The following is a 27099-nucleotide window of genomic DNA, read 5'->3' on the forward strand; positions in this document are numbered from 1 at the left end:
TCATAGATGTTTGGATGCCGAGGACGTCCAGCACCCTGATGTCGCAACAACCGCTTTAGCTTTGTCGTCCGAGGCACCCGCTTCCGACGTTGTCGGGGACATCGTCGGGTTTGAGGACATGAATGTTGTCTCTGACCCGTCGAGCTTAGGCGCGGTTTCGCTCCTCCAAGAGAACTTAGGTGGGCTGTCTTAGGCTTTTCGCACTCTCCAATCTTTTGTTCTCGTGGGGCGAATTTCCTTAAACCCTTACCTTTTGCAGACCTCAAGAGCATGATTGCTGGGCGAGATTGTCAAGTCCTTTATTGGAAGAAGAAGTTTGAGGTGGCAGAGCTCGAGCGGTCCGTGGTGGTGGTGAAGAAGGATCAAGCTATAGAAGCGCTCCGAGGTCGCGAAGTCTGGTTGCATTCGTACCTCAAGAGCTGCTGCAGTGCTATGGCCGAGGTCTGCCACCAGCTGAAGATTGATCACGCAGAGCCCGAGGAGACTACGGCGGGATATTTATCTTGGATTAGGGGTGTGTGCCGCCAGCTGGAGGACATCGGGCAGCGGATTGACAACTGCCTAAAGGAGGAGTGACGTTGCGCCAGCCGATACGCCGGGGCCACGTTCTCGCCTACATCTGAGATCACCGCTCGCAGATGAATCTCGAGTTCCTGCGTGAGGGGTTTCATCGTTTGCGGTTGTCAGCGAAAGAGGTTGATCAGCTGGCGCGTTCCCTCACTCCTTTGGCTGAGAAGGTCTTCTCGTCCGTGAACTGGCAATGGCCGTCATGGTAGACTTAAGCTCCTGTAAAAGAAAACAACTAGAGAAGGGTTTGTAATTTATGTATGTTATTGTTAAAGCTTTATAAGTAGAATTTGAATTCTACCTACAAGGTGTTTAAATGACATGTCGCGTGTACAAGTACTACTCTTTATACAAGCTGTTGTTTGCATGCTATCGAGTTGGGTACTCTCCCTAGCACCCAGCCTTGTCCTCGAAGAAAACCGTTCTCAGGGGAGAAGTCTTAACAACCCGAAACTTGCCCAGCTAAAACTACGATTTACCTCGCCCCCAGTCGTGAAGTTGGAAAAATCAATTTCCGATTACACGGCTTAATTAATACACAATCATTGAGCATTCTTACATGACTAGGTTTTACATGGTCGTTCGGCTCTTAGAATCTGACAAGACCTTATCTTCTCTGGGCATCCCCAGCCAAAATTTCCTTGGGTTTCTTGGAGGCTTGTCAGAATAGCGTAAAGGGACGATAGGCTCGATTTCAACAGGAGGTGTTATCACGGTAAGGGATCTCTGGGCAAAACACTGTGAGAGATTTTGGTCATAAAGAACTCAAATACCTTTGGGTAACTTTATTGATATGATGTTTTGTAAGGGATGCTTACAGGTTGGATACATTGAGTCTATACATAGAATTTACGTAGATGGTTAATGTTCCAAGAGTTGGATTATTCGCGGCCATTGCCATCTACAATCTTGAACGCACCTGATCGTAAGACTTGTACAACCATGTACGGTCCTTCCCACTTAGGCGAGAGTTTGTTCCGCCATGCCTGGTTTTGAACTTGTCAGAGGACGTAATCGCCGATGGCAAGTGTACGAGCTCTGATGCGCTTCTCGTGGTATGGGCGTAGGGCCTGCTGGTATGCGGCTACTCGGATGGCAACTCGTTCACGATGCTCCTCAAGTAGATTCACATCATTGCATCGCCTTTCCTCTTACTCTTCGTCAGAGTATTTTTGAACTCGTGTACTCCGATGCTGTAGCTCTGTGGGGAGCATGGCTTCTGATCCATACACGAGAAAGAAAGGCGTCTCCTTGTTGGACGAAGTCGGTGTGGTTCGTACAACCCATAATACTAATAGGAGTTCTTCAACCCACTTTGTATCGTAGGCCATGAGCCTATTGTCTGTATTTCTTACGATCACAGATAAGATTCGCAAGCGCACGGTTATACCGATGTAGCACTTCCCCTACGGAGTATTCCAAAGGGTATCAAATCCAAGGGAACGTGTGTGGTCAGATCTCCCTCCGGTTCATCCAAGTACACCAAGCAGATGATAGGCCAGGATAGAGAGGATTTACTTATGAGAAACAGTGTCTAGGGAAAGCTTACCTTTAATCCTAACGTAATACTTCAGGCACTGGCAACCCGCTATTCCCATATGTCGCTCTACTACGTACCCGGACAGGGAGGATGTAATTCACTAGTAATTTCCGAACTTATTTGTACATAAAACCCTCGTCGAGAAATCAGCCGAGGTACACAAACTGACAATTTAATATACAAATCCATCATAATAATAACGCTACATACTTACAAAAGAAAAGAAAACAGCAGCGGAATTAACGGTCTAGCGATGGCTTCAGCTCCACTCCCACAGGCAGCTCAACTGGGGTATAAGCCAAACGTCTTCTCCTTCTGGATCCTTTTTCTTCAACTGAGGTTGATTGATTATTGCAAGGTGAGCATATGACATACTCAACAAGCCACACAGCAAATATGCAAGTGTACAAGGATACCAAAGGATGGCATAATATAGGCTCATTTGCAAAAGCAGCATTTAGCAAACATTTAAGAGTAGTAAAACAGTAGAGTAATTAATCATTAATCTTAACCAACGCTGCACAGCACCCCAATGCTGCACAGGCCCAACCATCCTGAACAACCATACCTGGCTGTACAGATCTAACTCCAAACCAGGAGCTAAGCAAATTATTACCAATTATAGCATCAATAATTATTGTGAGAGGTGTGAGACTAATCACGAAAAACATTGCTCAACCCGCCCATAACCGCGGGCACGGCTATTCGAATAGTTTTCCTCTGGCCAGAGGTGTACCACTGTACCCACAAGGCACAGCCTCAACATCATGTCTACCATGCGTCGCAATACTGGAAAGTATCCGAATAGAGGCTGTGACAATACCCTTTGCACAACACAACTCACCACAGTGCACCATTCCTGGATCATAATCACCCCCTCTATAAATATAACCAGAGGCATGGACTCCTCAGCGACCCCCACGGACTTCTCGCCGCTTCTTAGTCTGGCACCCCGCAATGAATCATGCTATAAAAACGGTAAAGCCGTTGCCCACGCTGGCTTGTGGTTGGTACGGCTAATGTCTCGCAACAGTAGCTCGCGAACCGGTCCTTAATTGTCATGAGCACGACCTTCAAAACCATGTGCTCACAACCCACCATTGTCAAGTTTTAATTATCAATCAATTATCATAACACGATTAACCATCGTGAGTTACCATTAAATATAATCATAAATAATAATGTAGTATGATTCATCCCATTAATGAGCTTATCTTTCTAAGCATGGCTAAGCAATTACATATGTAGCATTTAGCTGAACCAAACCAATATATAAGGTTCTAGCTAATCAAATTATAACCCATAGGAAAATAAAGTCATCTTCGGCCATTAATTAATTGGGAAAGGCTCACCACCCGATGACATTCGAAAATAATGCATAAGTTGAAATAAAACATTAGCTTTAAACGGGTTCAACATGCTCAAAGGGTTGTTTGGGATTTGTGTGACTTGCCTTGAGCTTCCTCAAACACTTCTGAACCTTCCTCAACGTAAACGCTCTCTTCCGGAACGTCGGAAACTAAAGCAAATGAACAAAAATCAACAAAACAGTAAAAAACAAGCATAAACAGTACATGTGGATATTTTGAACATGTAGATCTCGATTTTAGATGAATTTAGCAACTTGAACCACTTGAATCCGAGTTACGATGATTTAGTTATGAATTTCCGAAGTTTAATCAGATTTCATCTAATACAGAAAGTTATTACGAATTAAATAAAAGATTTATGATGTCATCACGACATCATCGCAGCCATGGCACTGGACCACAACTCCACAGGCGATAGAGAGCTCGGTTGAGCTATCCGAAGACACCAACACGAAGAGGACGACGACGCGAACTCACCGGTGCAAAGAACTACGACGAACGACGACAAACGACGGCCGGCGACGAGGTCCGACGGCGGCTCGGCTCGGGTCTACGTCGGCGACGGCGCTCCGGCGGTCTTCGGCGGCTGCAAAGGGGCGGACGGGGTGCTCCTCCTTCTCACGAACCCGACGGTGGCGACAGAAGGTGGCGGCGACGACCACAGCAGCGGCGCGGCGCGGCTGAAGTGACGACAACAACGGCGGTGGCTAGGGCTACGCGGTGGCGGCGCTACGGGCAACGGTAGAGATCGGGACTTGGGGCAAACGGAAGAGGACGACTAGGGGATGCTTTATATAGGCATGGGTGAGAGAGATCGAACTCAAAACGAGAGGATTTTAACCGAAAAATCCGAGGGTTAGTTTGGAGAGATAAACTCGAAAACGAATTCGATTCGGTTTATCCGGGCAAAGTTGATCTCCGAAACTTTAGGGGAAATAAAGAGGATAAGGAGGATATAATTTGCCCTCAGTTAATTTTAGGAAAACACAAGAGAAAAGGTCGGATTTGGAGGGGAAAAACCAAGCCAATTCGGTCTCAGTTCGGCAGCCAGAGGTTGAAGATGAATAGTACTAGGGAGGTAAGTAGACTTTCTCTGTGAGCTTCCTACACTAGGCCGGATTGAAGGAGGGACCTAAAATGGACTTTGGAGGAGGTCAGGCCAGCGGAAAAAGTACACCGCAGGTCCCTCAACTTGTCATCGAGTTACAAAATCATCCCCTAACCACAAAACCAGATATAAGATATTCCTTAACTTACAAAACCATTCACTTTAGATCCTTGGGTGGTTTTGAAACTGGTTTTGTCCTATGTGGCGGCTGAGTCAGCGTGGGTCCCACATAGGTCCCACATGTCAGCGTCGCCACGTCATCACCCTCTCTCTTCCCCTCCTTTCTCTCTCTCGCTCTTTTCTTTTCTTCTCGGCTGAGGCGGAGGCTGCTGGGGGAAAGGAGGAGGCGGCAGTGACGCCGGAGAAGGCGAGGGCGGCGGCCGGTCACGAATGGCGTCGACGACGCTGCGTCGCCGGCGGCGGCGAAGCGGCCCCGCGCGGGCGGGCGCCACGATGTTGGGTGCGGAGGCGGAGGCGGAGGCGGAGGCGGGGCCGGGCACCACGGCGGTGGGCATGGCCGCACGGAGGTGGAGGCGGGGCTTCCGGGCGCCCGCGGCGGTGGAATTGGCGGACTCGGAGCCCCGTGGAGGTGGAGGCCCCCGCCTCCCTTCTCAACCGGCGGTGACGGCAACGACATGGGAGGCGGCAGCGACGACGATGTAGAGATACTTCTCTGCTCCCCTGACCACCACGACACAGTCGCCCGTGCGCACGTAGCACGACAAGCCGGCGCTGTGGAGGCTCGACTCGAGTACTCGACGCGCAGAAGGGTAGCCAATGTCGCCACCGGCGAGGCCGTGGCGCGCATCCTCCATGCCTTCCTCGGCACCAAGGGAGATGGTCCAGTTCCCTGACAGCAAAGCCACCATTAGTAACCACCTGCTAACCTCCTCTCCTGTCTTCCCTGTTTGGCTTACTTCCTGTTGTTGGGTGGGTTGCTTCCAGGGGATCTGGAGTTCTGGACATTTCAACGGTTTGCTTTGAAGCTTAGTGCCTTTTCTTAGATCAACATGCTTGTTTGATTGATAGATAGCACTCTTTAGTTTTCGACTGTTTTCCGATTCTGATGGATAGCACTCTTACTGTATTCGGTTTCGTTTCCGAGAAAAAAAATCCGAATTTGATTCCGTATCCAAGAATTTCCGGATAGTTCCGACCAAAACTATCCGAATCTGAAAAATAGTTCGGACGGACGGAAACTATCCGAACCAGTTTCAACCCTAGTTCTAGTGGTAAATTTGCAAAATTTCAGATGAAATAAACAATATCGTATTGGAGGGTCCGAAACGAAATTTCCAAACCTAGGCCTGTATGCTACTGGCGTTCCTTCCTCCGGCCGCCGCGACCAACACACACGCGGAGCGGCGGGTCGCGGCGGCGGCACGAGGCCATCCGCCTCCGCCGTTGGCACCGCATCGTCAAGCATCGCACCACGCCATCCCTCCCTGGGTATCCCTCTGTCACGCCCGGAAATTCACTAGTAATTTCCGAACTTATTTGTGCATAAAATCCTCGTCCAGGAATCAGCCGAGGTACACAAACTGACAATTTAATATACAAATCCATCATAATAACTAAACCGATATATACTTACTTAAGAGGCACTTAGTCCTCACCATGAAGAAAACTGCAGCGGAAAATAAAATCTAGCGAAGCTCCGGCTCCACTCCCACAGGCAGCTCAACTGGGGTATAAGCCAAACGTCTTCTCCTTCTGGATCCTTTTTCTTCAACTGAGGTTGATTTATTATTGCAAGGTGAGCATATGACATACTCAGCAAGCCACACAGCAAATATGCAAGTGCACAAGGATACCAAAGGATGGCATAATATAGGCTCATTTGCTAAAGCAGCATTTAGCAAAACATTTAAGAGAAATAAAACAGTGGAGTAGTTAATCAGAAATTTTAATCAACACTGAACAGCACATCCATGCTGCACAGGCCCAACCATCCTGAACAACCATACCCGGCTGTACAGATCTAACTCCAAACCAGGAGCTAAGCAAATTATTACCAGGTATAACATCCATAACTATTGTGAGAGGTGTGAGACTAATCACGAAAAATATTGCTCAACTCGCCCATAACCGCGGGCACGGCTATTCGAATAGTTTTACTCTAGCCAGAGGTGTACCACTGTACCCACAAGACACAGCCTCAACATCATGTCTACCATGCGTCGCGATACTGGAAAGTACCCGAATAGAGGCTGTGACAATACCCTCTGCATAACACAACTCACCACAGTGCACCATTCCTGGATCATAATCACCCCCTTATAAAACAAGGCATGGACTCCCCAGCGACCCCCGTGGGCTTATCTCCGCCACTTCTCAGTCTGGTGCTCCGCAATGAATCATGTTATACAAAAGGTAAAGCCGTTGCCCACGCTGGCTTGTGGTTGGCACGGTTAATGTTTCACAATAGTAGCTCGCGAACCGGTCCTTAATTGTCATGAGCACGACTCTCAAAACCATGTGCTCACAACCCACCATTATCAAGTTTTAGTTGGCAAGTAATTAATTAACCAATCACGATTGACCATCATGAACTATCATTAAGCCATCACTAAATAATAATGAGTCATAAATTATCCCAATAGCGTGCTAATGTTTCTAAGCATGGCTAAGCAATTATATCTAATATCTAGTTGAACCAATATATATATAGCTCAACTAGTCCAATTATAATAACCTAAGGTATCAAGGAATAGAATAATCAATGCAAATAGGCCATAACAAAGGAATAAGTTCACACCACCCGGTGACATTCGAAAATAAATGCACAGTTGAAATAAATAGAGAATTTAAATATAGGAACAACATGCTCAAAGGATTGTGTTTAGGATCTGTGTGACTTGCCTTGCAATATTCGGTCTTCAATTAATCTTCTTGAACACTTCCGACGCACTCGCGAACCTTCACAACGACGGAAACGACAAGCTAACACGCAAAATGAAGAAAAAGACTAATAAAAACCAAATAAACAATACATAAAAAGTAAACAAACATGTAGATCATATTTTTAGATGAATTATGAGACTTGAACGGCCTCATTCCGACTTCAAATGAATTTATTATGAATTTTACAAGATTAAATCTATTTAAAGCCCATTTAAAAAGAATTAAATAAATTTAATTCAATTTATGGACAATTTTAATATGTAGATCTTTATTTTATATAGTTTTTGCAACTTGAACCACATTAAACTGAGTTCAAATGAATTAGTTATGAATTTTTAAAGATTAAATCGGATTAAAACACTTATATGGATTTTAATTGAATTATGACGCAATAATGAATTATTTTTGAAAAGGAAAAGAATGATTATTGCGTCAGCGGCTAGGGTTTGCGGTGAACCGGGTGCACGGCAGCGGTTCACGGAAACGAACGGCCGAGATCGATCCATCCAAAACGGACGGCCGAGATCGATCGGTCCACGACCGGCTCACGGGAGAGGGCGACGATGACGTCAGCGACGACGTCAGCACCGGCGGCGGCTCGGCGGCTCAGATGGCTCGGACGGCGCATGCTCGCCGGCGAACGGCGGCTCTACGGCACAAACGGAGGGCACCAAGACGTAGATCACGGCGCGGCGAACTCACCGATGACCAAAACGTCGGCGGAAGACCAACGGACGGCGGCGGCGTCGAGGAAAAGGCGGCGGAGAAGATCGGGTTGACGGCGGCGACGGTGCTCCGGCGGTCTTCGGCGGTGGCGAAGCGGTGGACGGGGACGGCGACGACTTGGCGATCCCGACGGTGGCCTTCTCGAGCGACGACGACGACCGGAACGGCGGCGACGCATGGCTGGAGCGACGGCGGCGACGGCGGTGACTAGGGCTACGCGGAGGCGGCGCTAGACATGACGGCGGGCTAAGGCAAAGGTGGCGGCGGGTAGAGGAGACACCGGGGGTCCTTATATAGGTGCAAGGAGGCGGCGGCGAAGGCCCACGGCGGCCGGCGGCGAGAAGGAAAGATCGGGGATTCGGAGGAAAGAGAGGAATCCGATTCGACCTCGAATCCACAAGTTTCCAAACCGAATTAGGCGATGATTCCAAAAGAGAAAAGGAAGAGGAGATCGAGAAGATCATTTCCCCTCTATCAATTCAGCCGGAGAAGGAAAGACGCGGCCGAATTTGGAAGGAGACGGCGGCGGCTTGTGCTAGGGTTTCGGGCGGCGGCGGCGCGAGGTTGAAGACAAGCCTGACAGGTGGGACCCACCTATCAGCGACTGAGAGAGAGAAGAGAGCGGCGACTCGGCTGCGGGCTGCGGACTGACTGGGCCGGGGAGAGAGAGAAAGAGAGAGGTTTTGGGCCGGCTTTCGGCCCAAAGCCAAAAGAGACTTTTTAAAACATTTTTCAATTTAAATTATTTATGAAATGCAATTCCATTTATTAAAAATACTTCCTTAGCTCAAATAAATCCCAGAAAAATCTAGGAATTATAGAATTAAGCAAAGTATTTAACAAAATTTTATCTAGCCCAATTTTATATTGAGATTTAGCAAATTAAAATTAGATCTTCTCTTTTAGGCTTTTAAGATCATTTCTAATAATTCCTTTTAAACAACAATTTATAATTTAAGGATTTTTAAACAAGAAAAGCTCTTTAACAATTATAATTAGATCATTAATGATCAAATAATTACTGAACTGTTCTTTGTACCATTTAGGAATTGAGCTCCGAAAGATCCGAGAATATTTCAGAGAGTTGACTTAATCATGGAGAATTTAATAAAAATTAAATCCATCCATGCTTTATATTTAGGAAATTTTATTTCCCACATTTAACTTCACTTGTAAATTAAAGAACATTTAATATAAATTCTATTATTAATTTATTAAATAATTTATAAATCCTGAAACGAAAATCAGGATGTGACACCTCACCCAAAGTCAAGTGCCTCGTCGCTGCCGAGACGGAGGAGATGCACGCCGCGCGTGGGCGGGCGGAGGAGCAGCGCCCCGCACCGTGACCGCCGCTCGTCGTCCGCCGGCTGCTTCTGCTTAGGAGGAGGGTCCTTCTACGGCGGCACATACAATAGCTACTCAGGCGTTTTCCAAGAGCCTCTTATCTTTCGTACTGAGGTGATCTGTTTGCCCGCACGCGAGCCATTCTATCATTTCGATGAAATGCATATGCAGACTGCACTTGATTAACATGTTGCCGCGAATTTTAGTGTTTTTCTCACTTACTTAAGACCATTACCGTGTTAGAGTAGGAGTAGTTGCGTGTGGAAATAATTGCTGGATCTTGGAAAGTGACAAGGGATAAGTTTCGTCTGTCTTGTTTCTTCACATTCTTTTCCATGTTTTTGTTGCTTTCTACTGAATTTTCTCATCTAGTTACTATCTTTTGTCCCAACGATCGGCAGCCATACAATGAGTCATCGAGTCAAAAAGTTCGAGTGCAGGAGGCACATGGTTTAGAGGGGAATTGACTTGTCTCTGCACATTATTTTCCATGCCTTTAATTCTTTATAGTGAATTTTCCCATCCACTTGTCTTTCATCGCAATTCCGGGGATTGACGTATAAGTAGTCATCAGTCAAGGAGTTTCAGTTCAAAATATCCACACATTCCCTGAACCTTTCTGAACTAAGGCATTCCAATAGAAGCATTGCGTGAGCGTTGAGAGATGGCTCCTGCAATTCTGAACCTTTCAAGCTCTTCTTCCTTCTCTCCACAACATGCCATTGTTCTCCTCGTCCATCTAATCATCTTACTTTCCTGCCATGCTGTTAAACAATCAGCTGCAAGATCAGTTAACTATTCTGAGATGGACCGGCAAGCTCTGCTATCCTTCAAGGCCAGCACCTCCTCTGACCCAGTCGGTGTCCTGCACTCATGGAGCACCAGCTCACTCGACTTCTGCAACTGGAGCGGGGTCAGATGTGGTATGACTCATCCGCTTCGTGTTACTTCACTCGACTTAAATTCTCGTCAGCTGAATGGCAATTTATCATCTTCTCTGGCTAATCTTACTTCAATAACTCAATTAGATCTTTCTAACAATCAATTGTTGGGAAGCATCCCGAAGGAATTAGGTACACTTCAGTATCTACAGTCTCTGATGCTTGCAAATTGTTGAGATTATAGACATATAATGATTTAATCTATTCCATAAATGAATCATGACATTACAGATGAAAACTAGCATGAACGCATCATTAGATCTACACATGTAAACTACACAGTATAACATGAACAGATCAAATATGCGCAACATATTGAACACGTACCGAGGTGATGGAAAGACCGGCTGCTTGGTCGAAACTTTTCGCAAGTGTCTACGAAGGCACGAAACACGCGAGCGAAGAGGAAGGCGAGCCGTCGCGAACGAACAGGGAGCAGTCGCGCGAAGCGCTTCCCAAAAACCTTATTGCCGCCTTCTCCCGGTGCAGAACGTCGAAGGCAGAGGTTCCGGAGACCTGCTCTCCCGATCGCCGGTGCACGCCGGCGAGCGGGATGGAGTAGTCTACGAGCGACGGCGCAGTACAGAGTAGGAGGCAAACCCTAGATTGATTTTGCGTATCTATTGCGTGAAGACGGCGGGTCGGTTTATATAGAGAAGGGTCGCTTGATCAGGGCGCCCGCACGATCTCTACTGCGCGTAACCGAACCGGATAAGTCGCGCGTAACTTATCCGGACTCCATGCCGTTTGCACGCACCGGATTTTTCGGAACGTTTCCAAAACAAAAACGAATCTGAATTTGCAGCAAAACAAAACTGCAAAAGGAGGCTGCATCTGCGCAAGGGTGAGGAGCCAATTTTTCGGACCATTCGACGCGTACGTCGTGCACGCGCGCCGCCTGCCCTGCCCTGCCGGGCCAGGCGAGCGAGCGCGCGCGTGTTTCCCCTCTTCTCTCCACCACACATGCTTCAAGTGACTAGGAGGGCATCCTCCCTTTTAAGGAGGTCCCCCTCTCCTAGAATAAGCAAGGTGGTACTAAACTCCACATGCATGCCATCCCATGAGATGGGCTTTTGTGATTTTCCAAAGAATTAATCTTCGAGTGGGCTAAGGCCCATTCATTAATTCCAACACAAATAACACAATTGTAGGTGATATCCCTGGGTTATTAGGTACTGGAAGCAAATCTCTTAGAGTTGTCAATCTTGCCTTCAACAGCCTTGCTGGAGGTATCCCTCATTCCTTAGCATCTAGCTCATCACTTACAGTGCTAAACCTGACAAATAATTTGTTCTTTGGAACAATCCCTGCCAGTTTGTTTAATGGCTCATCTAATCTTGCCATCATTGATCTTCGAATGAATGCATTCTCTGGGCCTATACCAAATTTCTATAAGATGTCTGCTCTCCAAATTCTTAACCTTGCACAAAACAATCTTTCTGGAAGCATTCCTCCATCTCTAGGGAAAGTTTCTTCCATCAATCTCATATCTCTTGAGATGAACAACTTAGAAGGATCAATTCCAGAGACTTTGAGTAATATTAAGAACCTTAGCATGCTGAGCTTAGGCTACAATATGCTGACAAGGTATGTGCCAGCCATTGTTGAAATTATAAGCACATAATGATTTAATTTATTCCATAAATAAATCATGACATTGCAGATGTAAACTAGATTGAACGCATCATTAGATCTACACATGTAAACTAAGCAGTAAAATATGAACAGATCAAATATGCGCAACATGTCGAACACGTACCGAGGTGGCGGAAAGACCGATTGCTCGGCAGGAACTACTCGCGGTTGTGAGCGTCGACGAAGGCGCGAAGCACGCGAGCGGAGAGGAAGGCGAGCCGTCGCGGACGAACAGGGAGCAGTCGCGCGAAGCGCTTCCCAAAAACCTTATTGCCGCCTTCTCCCGGTGCAGGACGTCGAAGGCAGAGGTTCCGGAGACCTGCTCTCCCGATCGCCGGTGCACGCCGGCGAGCGGGATGGAGTAGTCTACGAGCCACGGCGCAGTACAGAGTAGGAGGCAAACCCTAGATTGATTTCGCGTGTGTTGTGTGAAGGCGGCGGCTCGGTTTATATAGAGATAGGTCGCTTGATCAGGGCGCCCGCACGATCTCCACTCCGCGTAACCGAACCGGATAAGTCGCGCGTAACTTATCCGGACTCCACGCCATTTTCACGCACCGGATTTTTCGGAATGTTTGCAAAACAAAACAAATCCGAATTTCCCGCAGCAAAACAAAACTGCAAAAGGAGGCTGCATCTGCGCAAGGGTGAGGAGTCAATTTTGCGGACCATTCGACGCGTACGTCGTGCCGCCTACCCTACCAGGCCAGGCGAGCGAGCGCGCACGTGTGTTCCCCCTCTTCTCTCCACCACACATACTTCAAGTGGCTAGGAGGGCATCCTCCCTTTTAAGAAGGTCCCCCTCTTCTAGAATAAGCAAGGTGGTACTAAACTCCACATGAATGTCATCCCATGAGGTGGGCTTTTGTGATTTTCCAAAGAATTAATCTTCGAATGGGCCTTAGCCCATCTATTAATTCCAACAATCCCCCACCAAATCTCAAAATCCCACTGAGATTTGCCTTTTCCAATGTACTGTTTATATACCAGCGGTTCGATGGAGACCGATTAAGGTTGAACATCCATCTAGAACTCCAAGCTACACTTACTCACAACTTGAACAATGGACTACGCCTTGAATTGCAAGTCTTATGCAAGCAAATTTCACTTAGAGTCTTATCTGATACTAGACCGTATGTAGACTACCCCTCGAGTGGAGCGTATAAGTCATACTCCTAAGTCTTTAGTAAGCCTCTTAGAAGATTCACCCAAAATTTACATAGACTGCGACCAACAGTCAAGCTTACAAAGGTGAGTTCTTTCAAGAATGCTCTACAGGACAGCATCTTCGCTAATTAAAGCCAACAGAACTCATTAAAGCATAGCCAACCTGCCTTGCAGCTCACGAGAGTACTTGCATCTTCACTTAGAGAGGGTATATATTGGTACTCTCCTCTAGTTTACTAATGGTTTGTTCTTCCCAGGTTCTAATTCACGGGATCTCCGATCATATAGACTGGGTTACCACCACAGTATAACTCACATGGGTCTCAAACCCATCTCCTTCGATGCATTGTCTATCACATTTCGTGATAGTCCCTTTGTGAAGGGATCTGCCAGGTTTCTAGCTGTTTGGATGTAATCCAACGTTATAACTCCGGAGTTTCTCAATTTCCTGATAGACTTCAATCGTCTTTTCACATGTCTAGACGATTTCATATTATCCTTAGAACTATTCACTTTGACAATTACCGTTTGATTGTCATAGTTCATAAGGATAGCCGGCACTGGTTTTTCAACAATAGGCAGATCCATTAATAGATCACACAGCCATCCTGCCTCAACAGTAGCAGTATCCAGTGCCGTCAGTTCTGCTTCCATGGTTGACCTCGTCAAAATGGTCTGTTTGCAAGACCTCCACGAAACAGCACCACCACCCAGTGTGAAGACATATCTACTAGTGGCTTTAATCTCATCCACATCAGAGATCCAGTTAGAATCACTATAACCCTTAAGTACCGCAGGATACCCAGTATAGTGAAGCCCTAATTCCATAGTACCTTTCAGATAGTGCATTACTCGCTCAAGCGCACGCCAGTGATCATCTCCCGGATTAGAGGTAAACCGGCTCAACTTGCTCACAGCAAAGGAGATATCAGGCCTAGTTGCACTAGCCAGGTACATCAGCGAGCCAATGATTTGGGAGTATTCCAGTTGATTCCTAGCAATTCTTTTATTCTTGCGAAGCAACAAGCTAGGATCATAAGGTGTTGGAGAAGGCTTACTATCAATGTAGCCAAAGCGATTCAAGATCTTCTCCACATAATGGGACTGCAATAGTGTAATCTCATTCTCACCTCTAATTAGCTTAATGTTTAAGATAACATCAGCTATTCCCAAATCCTTCATATCAAAATTTTGAGACAAGAATGATTTAACCTCATTTATCACCTCAAGGTTTGTCCTAAATATCAGATGTCAATGTTTTGTCAAATTTCTCATGCCATTGCTTAGGAGCTTGTTTCAGACCATACAAAGACTTCAACAATTTGCACACTTTACCTTCTTGACCTTCAACTACAAACCCATTAGGTTGATCCATATAGATCTCCTCATCCAGCTCTCCATTAAGAAAAGCTGTCTTAACGTCCATTTGATGAACGAGAAGACCATGTGAGGCTGCTAGGGAAAGTAGCACACGAATTGTGGTCAATCTAGCAACAGGTGAGTAAGTGTCAAAGAAATCTTCGCCTTCTTTCTGAGTATAGCCCTTAGCAACAAGCCGAGCCTTGCACTTTTCAATAGTACCGTCAGGCCTGAGCTTCTTCTTGAACACCCACTTGCACCCCACAGGTTTACACCCATAGGGTCGCTCTGTCACCTCCCAAGTCCCGTTAGTGATAATGGAATCCATTTCACTACGAACATCCTCCTTCCAGTAGTCTGCATCAGGAGATGCGTATGCTTCTGAAATTGACTTAGGAGTGTCATCCACGAGGTACACAGTGAAATCATCACCAAAAGACTTAGCCGTCCTTTGTCTTTTACTCCTTCGAGGAGCTTCACTGACATCCTCCTCAGAGACATGTTCATGTGTATGTTCAGTTTGTTCTGGTGGTGTGATTGAACTGGGAATTATTTCAGAGGGTTGGCTCGAACCACTATGTGTATCCTTCATTGGGAAAAAGCTCTCAAAGAAGGTAGCATCACGAGACTCCATAATTGTACCAACATGCATGTCAGGTACCTCGGATTTAACTATTAAAAATCTATAGGCAATGCTGTGATGAGCATATCCCAGAAAGACACAGTCCACAGTCTTAGGTCCAAGTTTGCGCTTCTTCGTTATTGGTACATTGACTTTTGCCAAGCACCCCCATGTGCGCAAATAAGAAAGTGATGGTTTTCTCCCAATCCATATCTCATATGGTGTTTTGTCCTTATTTCTGTTAGGAACTCTGTTTAACACATGATTCGAGGTCAACAATGCCTCCCCCCCACCATACCTTAGGTAGTCCCGCGGTGTCCAACATGGCATTCACCAAGTCAGTCAGTGTACGGTTCTTCATTTCAGCAATCCCATTAGACTCGGGAGAAAACTCTCCGCCACGATCAGACCTAAGCCTTTTTATCTTTCTGTCAAGTTAATTTTCAACTTCTGCCTTATAAATTTTAAAATAGTCTAGAGCCTCGTCTTTCGTTTTCAACAAGTACACATAGCAAAATCTAGTAGCATCATCAATCAACGTCATGAAATATCGTTTTCCACCCTTCGTCAACACCCCATTCATTTTATAAAGATCTGAATGTAGGAGTTCTAGTGGTGCCAAGTTTCTCTCCTCGGCAGCCTTGTGAGGCTTGCGAGGTTGCTTCGATTGCACACAACTATGGCACTTAGAACCTTTGACAATGGAAAACATAGGAATTAAACACATGCTGGAAAGCCGAGACATCAAGCCAAAATTAATATGACATAAACGTGAGTGCCAAACATTAGCCTCATCATCCACACTGCCACAAATATGGTTCACAGACTTATTGCAGAAATCAGAAAGGAAAAAGCGGAACAGGCCTCCGCACTCATAACCTTTACCAATAAAATATCCATGTTTAGACACGACTACTTTATTAGACTCAAAAACCAACTTAAATCTGTCTCTAGTCAGACGGGAGCCACTAACAAGATTCCTGTCGATAGAAAGGACATGCTGCACGTTCTTCAGCTGCACGATCTTTCCTGAAGTAAACTTCAGATCTACCGTGCCAACACCATGAACAGAAGCATGTGACCCATTCCCCATTAGGATGGTGGAACCCCGTGCGACCTGATAAGAAGAAAACAATGAGATGTCAGCACAAACATGTACATTGGCCCCAGTATCAACCCACCAATTAGTAGACTGATTAACTGAAAAAACAGTAGGTAAATTACCATACCCGCTTCCATCTCCAGTGTTGCCAATGGTCACATTAGCAGACTTAGAAGTCTGCCCTGCAGGTGCCTTCATCCCCTTGCGCTGTGGACACTTCCTAGCCAGATGACCAGGTTGCCCACACACAAAGCAAGTCCTCTCATCCTGGTTAGGATTGTTGTTGTTCTTCTTCTGCTTCTTGAAGTTGGTTGTCTGTTGAGCTTTGTATTTCCCCTCACTCTTGTTTTGGGCCTTGTGCACAACATTGGCACTGGACTACCCACCATCGCCCTTAGACGCGGCATATTTTTCCCAAGCTTTCTCCTCAACATCAAGAGACACTATCAACCCCTCAATGGAGTATTCCCGTCTCTTGTGTTTGAGTGCAGTACCGAAACCTCTCCAAGATGGAGGTAGTTTCGCAATAATGCACCCGGGCACAAATTTGTCGGGTAAGACACACTTAAGGAGTTCGAGTTCCTTAGCCATGGTTTGTATCTCATGAGCCTGTTCGACTACAGAATGGTTGTTAGCCATCTTGTAGTCATGAAACTGCTCCATGATATACAGATCATTGCTAGCATCAGTAGCACCGAATTTAGTATTCAATGCATCCCACAACTCCTTAGCGTCGGTCATATGCATATACACCTCGACCAGACGATCGCCAAGAATGCTAAGAATGCATCCCACAAAGAGAGTAGTGGCCTCATAGAATTCTTTCTGCTGATCAGCATTAAGAACGCCCATAGGCTTGCCAGTACTCACCCAGAAACATTTCATAGCTATCAACCACAGAGTGACCCTGATCTGCCATCTCTTGAAGTGCACACCGGTGAATTTATCCAGCCTCAGTGCATCGGTAAAACCAGCCATAGTAAAAATCACAGCGCCTATAATAAGGTTTTTGGATTGTTGAAATTATAAGCACATAATGATTTAATTTATTCCATAAATAAATCATGACATTGCAGATGTAAACTAGATTGAACGCATCATTAGATCTACACATGTAAACTAAGCAGTAAAACATGAACAGATCAAATATGCGCAACATGTCAAACACGTACAGAGGTGGCGAAAAGACCGGTTGCTCGGCAGGAACTACCCGCGGTTGCGAGCGTCGACGAAGGCGAGCCGTCGCGGACGAACAGGGAGCAGTCGCGCGAAGCGCTTCCCAAAAACCTTATTGCCGCCCACCTTCTCCCGGTGCAGGACGTCGAAGGCAGAGGTTCCGGAGACCTGCTCTCCCCATCGCCGGTGCACGCCGGCGAGCGGGATGGAGTAGTCTACGAGCGACGTGTGTTACGTGAAGGCGGCGGCTCGGTTTATATAGAGATAGGCACCGGATTTTTCGGAAGGAGGCTGCATTTGCGCAAGTGTGAGGAGCCAATTTTGCGGACCATTCAACGCGTACGTCGTGCACGCGCCGCCTGCCCGGCGAGGCGAGGCGAGCGCACGCGTGTGTTCCCCCTCTTCTCTCCACCACACATGCTTCAAGTGGCTAAGAGGGCATCCTCCCTTTTAAGGAGGTCACTCTCTCCTAGAATAAGCAAGGTGGTACTAAACTCCATATGCATGCCATCCCATGAGGTGGGCTTTTGTGATTTTCCAAAGAATTAATCTTCGAATGGGCCTTAGCCTATCTATTAATTCCAACAGCCATGCTTTATAATATCTCATCTCTTTTTTCCATTAACCTAGACCACAATAACCTTAGTGGACGCATACCATCTAGCATTGGTTATTCATTACTAGACCTTGAGAGATTTTCCATGTCAAATAACAAAATTGAGGGATTCATACCAGCTTCGCTTGCTAATGCGTCAAAGCTACGATGGATTTCTCTTAACAACAACAAACTGGTTGGGACAGTACCATCTCTAGGATCCTTATCTAACTTATATATACTAGTTCTAGGAAATAACTATCTAGAATCTAAAGATTGGGCATTTCTCAAATCTCTCTCAAATTGCACCCGACTACAAATAGTGGCAATGGGCAGGAATTAGAAACTATATTAAGTGTGGCGGAAGGGGCGGCCGCTGAGCGACGCCACGTCGGATAGGAACAGTGCGCTGGGTGGCGATTTTGCGAAAAAGCTCTCTGCTTTGTTCGTAATTCGAAGTAGATCCCTCCGGAACAGTACTTATGAGCTGTTATTTTACGTATAAACCCTTATAAAAGTCAGTTATTACGTTAGAACAAGGGAAAAATCGCGAATAAGGACGGCTCTGTAAAACTTGAACGACAAGGGTCTTTTTTGCAAAACAACGCGCACTAACCCAAACAACCCCAAACCCTAGCCGCCACCCCCCCACTTCTCCCTCTCATCTCTCCCTCCCCCTCTCCCGCCTCCACCCCCTCGCGCCGCCGCCTCCACCCCCTCGTGCCGCCATGCCCGCGTCCACCTCCGCCGCCGTCGCGTCGCCATCTCCGAGCTCCTCCGTCTCGCGCCGCCGCTGCCTCCGCCTCCCCCTCCGTCTCGCACCGCCGCCGCCTCCGCCGTTGCCGAGCGCCTTCCCCTTGCGGCACGCCAAACCCTAGCCGCCGCCCGCTCCCTCTCTCTCCCGCGCCGCCGCCCACTCCCTCTGCGTCTCTCTCCGCCGCCGCCGCCGCCTCCATCCCCACCGCCTTCAAACCCTAGCCGCCGTCCGCTCCTTCTCCCTCTCCCTCTCTCTCTCTCGCGCCGCCTCCCACTCCCTCCGCCGTCGCCGCCGCCGCAGCCGCTGCCGCATCCATCCCCGCCGCCGTCAAACCCTAGCCGCCGCCGCCCACGTCCCCGCCCTCCCGGACGCCGCCGCGGGGACGGCGGGGGGCGTGGAGGTGGGGATCTCCTGCGAGCTGTTCCACTCCGCGGTCGTCGTCGACGGCGGCGCCTGGGTGTGGGCCAAGGGTGACGGGGGCCGCCTCGGCCTCGGGGACGAGTCCTCTGCCTTCGTCCCGCGCCACAACCCCAACCTCAGCGAGCTCCGCGTCCTCGCGCTCGGCGGCACCCACTCCGCCGCCCTGACCGCCTCCGGGGAAGTCTTCACCTGGTGAGGAAACCACCACCACATTGCTCATTTGAAATGCCTGAGTGAGTGCTCGCTGGATGAACTGCAAGAAGAATGCATTGCAAATTTATGAATTTGGCTGCTGCATCATTCAGTTTACTGTAGTCTGCAGGGGCTATGGTGGATTTGGAGCTTTGGGACATTATGTTTACCATAGGGAATTGTTGCCAAGGAAAGTGAATGGTCCTTGGGAAGGGAAGATATCACACATTGCTACCCGTGGAGCACATACTGCGGCAATCACTGACTCAGGTTGGTCTGGTTCATGCTTAATGCTGATTGGTGAAGACATTATGGATCATCTGCACAATTGAATGTTGTGGAGTACTTGCATTTTGCGATTGTCGGACCCCCTCATCAGTTATATTTTGGACTTTGCGAACAGGTGAGCTCTACAATTGGGGTTGTGATGAAGGCGATCGTAGGTTGGGGCTTGGAAGTAGAGGTGGTCCTGGTGCAGCTGGTTCTCTGAGTGTTCCTTCCAAGGTGAATGCTCTGCCTGTTCCAGTTGCTGCTGTAGCTTGTGGTGGCTTTTTCACAATGGCGCTGACTCCTGAGCTGATAATATTGTCCTGTTGTTTTAGCCACCATGGGACTTGGAAATTGGTGATGCATTTATCATACATTATACTTATAGGTGTGACTATGATATGAAGGTAATCATTCTCCTTTTGATGTGAAGTTTCAGTAACTGTATCTGTTAGTTTCCTGTTTTAACCATATATTTTGTGCACTAGGGTAAACTCACTCATGGCAAAGTTGCAGAATCGAGATTTGACAAAAGATCCTATGATAGTAAACCTCCCCCTAAAAATTTGCCATTGCCTCAAAATGGTTTACCTCAAAGCGTGGTATGGTTCAGCTCTGTATGCAGATATCTTATCTTAAGTTTGCAGCTTGAGTACCTTCTTCCATCGTCTTTTAAATGGACATTAATTTTATTTTATTTTGTACTGCTTGATTATTTTTTGTGTGAACCATAATCTTTGTTAGTATATTCAACCTTGCTAGAAAAAAGTTTGATTATGAAAGACATTGCACCATACAACTACATGGAAGTCAAAATACAAAAAAAGGCTAAACTGATATAAATACCAGTATTGCATTGCAAATAATTGAGATTCGAGACAATAATGGATATTAACAAGAAATTCAAAATGATGCATTGTCATTTGTGAATGTCATGTCAGAATAACATGAAACGTATTTTACTTGTCTGAATTCTGAAACGGCTACAGGTTTCTTGAGATCACTTCATTAGAATAACCTTGATAATTCTTCTCCATCAAGCTAATGCATACTGTACACAGTACAGCCCTTTTTTGTTTTGTATATATCCTTTTTTAACTTGGAATAGTGACCAATCCATATCATCGAATTTGTGTTGGCCACAGGTGACGCTTGTGAAAATGGTTAATGAAAAGGTTTTGATAAAATGGCACTTTCAATCTATCGCTACATGCTATAATACTATCCAGGACATTTTAGCGAAACTCGGATTTGATAATGACACAATGTCCAACTTCTCGATGTGATGTGGGCACAGGCACAGATCAATGTTTTTCTTAGCCATGTCCACCTGAGCATTTGTTTCAATTGATTTAAAGGGAAATTGAAGTATTAAATTGGTGGTTAGCAATATTTTGTATGCCAACAACAGCTGGTTTACCTGATTTAATAGATACTGTTGCAAGCTGTTCCATTTCATGTTTTTGCAGCTCAGCTATGCACTCAACTGTGGTGATTTGCTAATCTGTGTTAATCTCTATTAGATTATGTGTGCTTTTCAGCACAGTAGTTCTTTAGGACCAAACCTTTTTACATTAAACAGTTAATCTGCAATATAATTAAGTTATTTTGAATAAATTATAACATTCATGTTCTGCCATTTAGCAACTGACAGTTTTGTTTTTATTTCAGAGGGAAAGGGAAGCTTACTTTGTTTTCTGAAAGCGAAAGGTTGGGCAAGCTCATTGAGTGTCGGTGGTTGCACTTATGGGACACAACGCTCCTCATATGCCTATATCTTTGAAATGTCTATCCGCCTTACTGATTCAGGACTGAAAAATGTACGTATAACTTCTTATACCTAGATCTTTGATTGAAATGTCTAAGCATGTTTTGAATGAGTGAAACTCCCTTTCCTTTTTCATATCAAAGTATTTTACATGTTGATGTAGTGCCCGCATGGTTTAGCTTGACATTAAAATGTTGTGCAGTCCGAATTTGAGGAACATTGCTGACAATTTCCTATCACCTATCACTGTCTGTGTTCACCGCAATAATTTCAGATGTACCATCCCGTCTTGTAACTAGAAAGACGCATGAAAGTTTGTTACATCAATTTCAGCACTTCAATTTTTTGTGAAATACCATTAGAACATAACCACTTTGCTGTGATATGAAAAATAAATGTTTTATACCTTGGGAGGTTGTATGGTCATGTCTTCTTATACTATATTGGTCATTGATTTCATTTGATTTGATTGACTAATGTCTCTAAATTTAGCTACCCTTATGGTAGCCCAAGGAGAATTGTATGTTTGACGTCCCTGTTTTATGCCATTTGATCCCTCCAGGAAAACCAGCTGCCATTCAATATGGCAATGGTTCAGTTGCTGGGTTTTTCAACGAGGATAGTGTTACAATAGGTGATCTGGTTGTGAAAGATCAGGTATGCACTATATATCTCAGTTACTGATTATCTCTGATCATATACTCCAAAATATTTGAACACCGTTGCTTCACCGCTTTAGAAATTCATTGGAGTTACAAAGGAGCCAAGCCATATACTTTCATGGTTGCAAAATTTGGTGACAATCTTGGTCTCGGATTTCAGGAAATAGCTGTTTGGAGATGCAGTGCCTGTGTGGTAAGACAGCATGATCTATAGTGGTATGATATACTGGTAGTTCGGTCCATTCATTACAAGCTGCTCTTTTTCTTAAATTATTTGTGTTCTTTGGGCATTTTGCTCAATAAGGGTTAATCCTCGCAAAATATAATCTAATTCACCTCACTCCTTTTTAACCCGTTAAATTATCGCTATCACCTTCTATAGAGTTCCTTGCACGGAAACCTCTGTTCTGAAAAGCTGCAAATTATTTGTAGTTATGGTGTTTTTTTATGCATTCCATATTGGCCAAAGCATCGTCGGCTATGACCAAGTAGTCTGCACATGTGCAAGATTTGTGGGGTTTGGATATGTATTATTTCTCCCCACTATTGTTTCCTGATGTGCCTTGGTGTTGTTTCCTCATTTTATTTGTTCCATCTGACCGGCCATGTTGGTTGGTATCCAGTTTTCCCTTTAGTTGGATTCCAAAAATATTTGATATCCCCACTCACCTTCTCTTTGTAGTACCTGAGTCTTTTATGCAGCTTGTGTATTTCACAATTGACCCTTTGCAGGTGAATATTTGGCTTTGGCTGGTGAAAAATCAATGCAGCGGATACAATCGAACTCGAACTTGATACGCATTGTTCCATCTGTGGTGTAAGATCCTTTTGATTGCACTATAGATTTTTTATTTTTGGTGGTCTAACGCAGTAGGCTGACACTCCTTTTAACCAATCTATTGATTATCTATTCTTGGCTTGGACAATATGGAGATAGCGTGTCCGGACAAGAGTAGCATTATTTGTAGGTAGGACATACAAGAAGTAGATATATTTCTAATTTCTAAATTGTGAATGTATTATTAAGTGCTTTAGCATGTCATAAGTAGAAATTTGCTGGAATGGTAGATAATCATGCCCCCTTTTAAACATAGCATGGGAATTAGAGTAGAATCAGGATGCTTTCCTTTCCTTGGTAAAAATGTTCTTGACTGCATTTCAAAACTTAGACCATCATCTATTTCAGTGTAATACCATTATTCTGCAGAAACACACAAAACTATCATTGAATAGATAGTCCTATATTTATAAGGCATGTAATTCTTGATTCTTTTAATCAATCCAAGTGCTATTTTGCTGTGGTTCATGAATCTTTGCGTTACCTGTAAAGCTGTGGTTTATATATTTCTTTGGGAGCTGGATTCTCTTGGTAATTAACTCAATCACCTCTGTCATTGGTGGATTAACTGTCTTCATGCACCTTTACGCCATACATGCTTTATGTAGTGTGTAGGCCTCAGGGATAAAAATGTATTTAACAATATGGTGTATATACAAGCTTAGGCAAAATTTCCAGATACAAACTTACTCCTTTAGCCTTCTCCTAAAAATTGCTTACTATTATTTCCCTGGAGCTGTCCTCAATTTTCTCAACAACGCTCATATTCTAGATGTATTAGTTATAGCAAATAATGTGATTGCTCAGCAGGAAGTTCAAGGATATCTGAATATTTGTTGGCAAATGATGTGTTCAGTCCTAAGAATACTCTTGCACTGTTTCAGGCTTTGGTTCGCATAATAAACTGAGAAAATATTATGGGAGTCTTCTCTTCATTGCTGACCTAGGCAGCAAGGCATATGGATATGCCTTCAACCAACTCGAGAATTGCACTGTAAAATATCAAAAAAAAAAAAGGAAAGTGTTTGTGTTCTTATCAAGGTCTTTCTGTTGAGTTTTAAGGTTCAGAGTGAAGATCCCTTGATGGTCCATTTGTGTTGGTTTGGATCAACAACATGCCATGGGCTGCTGATACTAGCATGGCGGCTCTTGGGGCCAAGGTAATTGAATTCTTCGCTCTAACAATTGTTTCTCCAGTATTTTTTTTGTCCATATAGTATACTTTGTATTTCAAACCTATCTTCTTGGTGGGGGAAGAAGATCCATATTTCCACCTAGGGAATATAGTAGGCATGTTCATTTTCTGTTGACAAACCTGTGATTAGGACTAGCCATTAGCCTTATGTATTTACTGACCAAAATGTGGACATAAATCCTTTTCTATGGTTCTTGAATTTACACAGATCAAGAATAAGGATATTTCTACTTGGACATGTATACAACTTTAGTTGTAAAAACTTAGATGATGTTTAGCCATTTAGCCCATCATAGTACTTTCCGGTCATTTATTATTCTGTTTCGTGTTGTAGCAAGGCAAACTTTATGATTTGTTCGTTGTAACCACTCTGAGGTAAGCATGATTTCTTTGACCGATGGAGGTAGACCGTCTTGTGATTTGAAGAAAACAATTGGTATGTTGATAATGCTAAAAGAACGCTTAATTGTGCATGTAATTTGTTATAGGGAACTAGATTGAACTAGGTTTATTTTTTGTTGTCTGGTTTGTTCATCATTTTTTTACAGCCAAAGTAATAACCAAGGTTCTTGCTTCAAAATTTTGTTGTTACTCTAATACCAGTCAATATTTCAGTGATATCTATTAAATTACTTCTCCGAAGCTACATTCGAACTCAGCAAGTCACCCTATCCTATTTAACTGGTTTCTTTTTTACAGCATTAAATATATGCTATTTTGCCCATGTAACGAAGAGCAGTTAATTTGGGGATCACTGATCAGTGATCACATAAGCATCCATTTTTTCTGCTGAAAAAACAAAACAAACACTTTTTGCAAAAGCATTTGCTGGATAATCTATCTATTTGGTTTATTTGAAAAAAAAACTTCCACTCATGGTATATTTCTATTTAGGAAAATGAGCTTATGTTTCCTTGCTCATTTTTTCATTAAAAGGCTTTCCATCAAGTATACATTTTGAACGGCACCATGGTTTGCTACTGCCTAACTGCCTTTCTAGCTGATGTTTGATCATGTATATTTTAGAATTACTTTACAAAAGGCATTGGCATTGTCCTTATAGGGACTTGGGAGATGATCATCGTTTTAATCTTCTACTTGAAATTCTTTTACAAGTATCTCTTTAAATTGAAAGATTTTGATAAAGGGTGCAAAAAGGGTACAAACCAGAAAGCACTGTTGACTTGTCTTGTATTGAAAATGCTTTGCAAGGATAGATCTACTAGCTATTGAACTGAGTGTAAATAAAGGTCCTGTATATTGTATAAATTCAGTGGAAAGTTACACGTAATGTCTAGCTGTGCTTGCGACCATATGGCATTGACTAATATTTGATGCATTTTGTCTATGTAGGTCTTACAAAAGGTTTGATCTGCTGGTCTACTGAAGAAAACATTATTTAGTGTTGCCTACAAATTGTAAGTTTGGGTGTGATCAATACTGAGAATTCCTTTGACAAGGTTTTCCAAAAAGAATTTCTTCTATGGAACTCCTTGATTTGATGGACACTAAGTTTCTTCTGTTCTTGTGTCCTTTGATCTTCTCTATAGTTTCATTACTTGCTCTTCTTTTTTGACAGAATAGTTTTCAGTGAGGTAGCTGTCGATGTCAGAGCACCAAGTGCTTATGGATCTTACCTAAATGTTTGCCGGAGGTTGTTCATCGGTCACAACAATCCTCATCATGTTTTCATGTCAACTATTTTAGCCCTTGTTCCCATCAATTAGTTAACTTTTGGAGCTAAAAGCTTCCGATAAAAAAACTGCAGGTACATCACACGGCTAAAGAGTTTGCATCTTTTTATATAATCTGTAATTATTTAACATTTTAATCTTTATGCAAGTTCTCTTTTCCTTTACTCCAGGGGTATGACTAGAGATCACATAAATATGACTGATCAATGCTCTACAATACATGCTACTCCTACTTCATCTAGCCACATTGTGTCGTCGGAATATACATGCAGCCAGGTTAAATAGATTTATTTGGAAAGCTTATTGTCTTTCAGCAACAAATATACATGTTTGTTTGGCATCGTTTTGAGCCTCTTTACAGGTACTGATTTACCTTTAATTCTATAAAAAATGTTATATTCATTATAGAATTATCTTGAGCTTTGTCTATGTCACCTTAGTTATTCCAAAGGTATAACTGATTTATTTCATGAAACTATGCTGTTATCTATCTTGATAATTAGTTCCATGTCCTTTGCTTCAATAGCAGCAATGCAGTTTCAGCTTCTCCCAAGGAGAAAGCTGTAGTAAAAAAAAAAGAGGACAAAGTAATGTGATGCCTGCTAATGCACCTCATCAATTTGTTGGCACTCTGCCGCCTGGAACCTGAAGATTATATAGTTGTTTTTCATGTCATAGTGGCAATGTTTACTCTCCCTATATTATTCCGGTGTTTGCAAACACACATCTATATCGTAAGCCATGTATACTCTTTGCACTTGTCTAATTACATTGCCAGTGTGCCTCATAAACACAGTTGCATGTACACACACATATATATTAGAAACACGCGTCTACCGTTCAAAGTAATTCGATCTGGTCCGGTTATATGTTATTCTATATAAACTGCTACCTACTACCTGCAATCCGCCACTATCAGTTGTGGTGTTGCATATTCCTTATTCACAACCTTCAATATCGATGCAGTGGTTTTGATTACTTGACACGGAAAACGGAGCTAATTGATTATTAGCTCAACAAAACTTTAAAAATGGATTAATATGGTTTTTTAAAGCAACTTTTCTATAGAATTTTTTTGCAAAACACGTACGGTTTAGCAGTTTGAAAAGCGTGTGAACGGTAAACGAGAGAGTGAAGTTGGGAACAT

At 44.3% G+C, this 27099-nt stretch overlaps 1 protein-coding gene and 1 long non-coding RNA gene across 10 annotated transcripts; one reads left to right on the forward strand and one right to left on the reverse strand.

Annotated features, from left to right (window-relative positions):
• Window positions 1-2200: 2200 nt before the first annotated feature.
• On the reverse strand, window positions 2201-4620 carry LOC136355993 (uncharacterized). Its single transcript, XR_010740614.1, has 3 exons — window positions 3955-4620; window positions 3561-3626; window positions 2201-2441 (listed from the first exon to the last, which is right to left on the reverse strand). It is a non-coding gene; the product is annotated as an uncharacterized lncRNA (long non-coding RNA).
• A 5522-nt stretch (window positions 4621-10142) lies between these two features.
• LOC9270948 (uncharacterized) lies at window positions 10143-26801 on the forward strand. 9 transcript variants are annotated; one of them, XR_010740681.1, is made up of 14 exons: window positions 10143-10485; window positions 19652-19798; window positions 19932-20032; window positions 20131-20202; window positions 20284-20397; window positions 21467-21615; window positions 22126-22220; window positions 22303-22418; window positions 22958-23042; window positions 23948-24223; window positions 25612-25676; window positions 25838-26026; window positions 26123-26313; window positions 26479-26801. XR_010740681.1 is itself a non-coding variant. In XM_066309413.1 (6 exons), exons 1-6 carry the CDS (start codon window positions 10227-10229, stop codon window positions 21494-21496), a joined length of 723 nt encoding a protein of 240 aa, XP_066165510.1. In that variant the 5' UTR covers window positions 10143-10226; the 3' UTR covers window positions 21497-21616. The 9 variants fall into 9 exon arrangements, 1 of the variants encoding a protein (XP_066165510.1); XR_010740682.1 differs by having other exon boundaries at window positions 26482-26801; XR_010740683.1 differs by having other exon boundaries at window positions 22303-22441; window positions 26123-26801.
• Window positions 26802-27099: the final 298 nt, after the last annotated feature.

Source organism: Oryza sativa, chromosome 4, assembly GCF_034140825.1.
Source record: "Oryza sativa Japonica Group chromosome 4, ASM3414082v1".
NCBI lineage: Eukaryota > Viridiplantae > Streptophyta > Magnoliopsida > Poales > Poaceae > Oryza > Oryza sativa.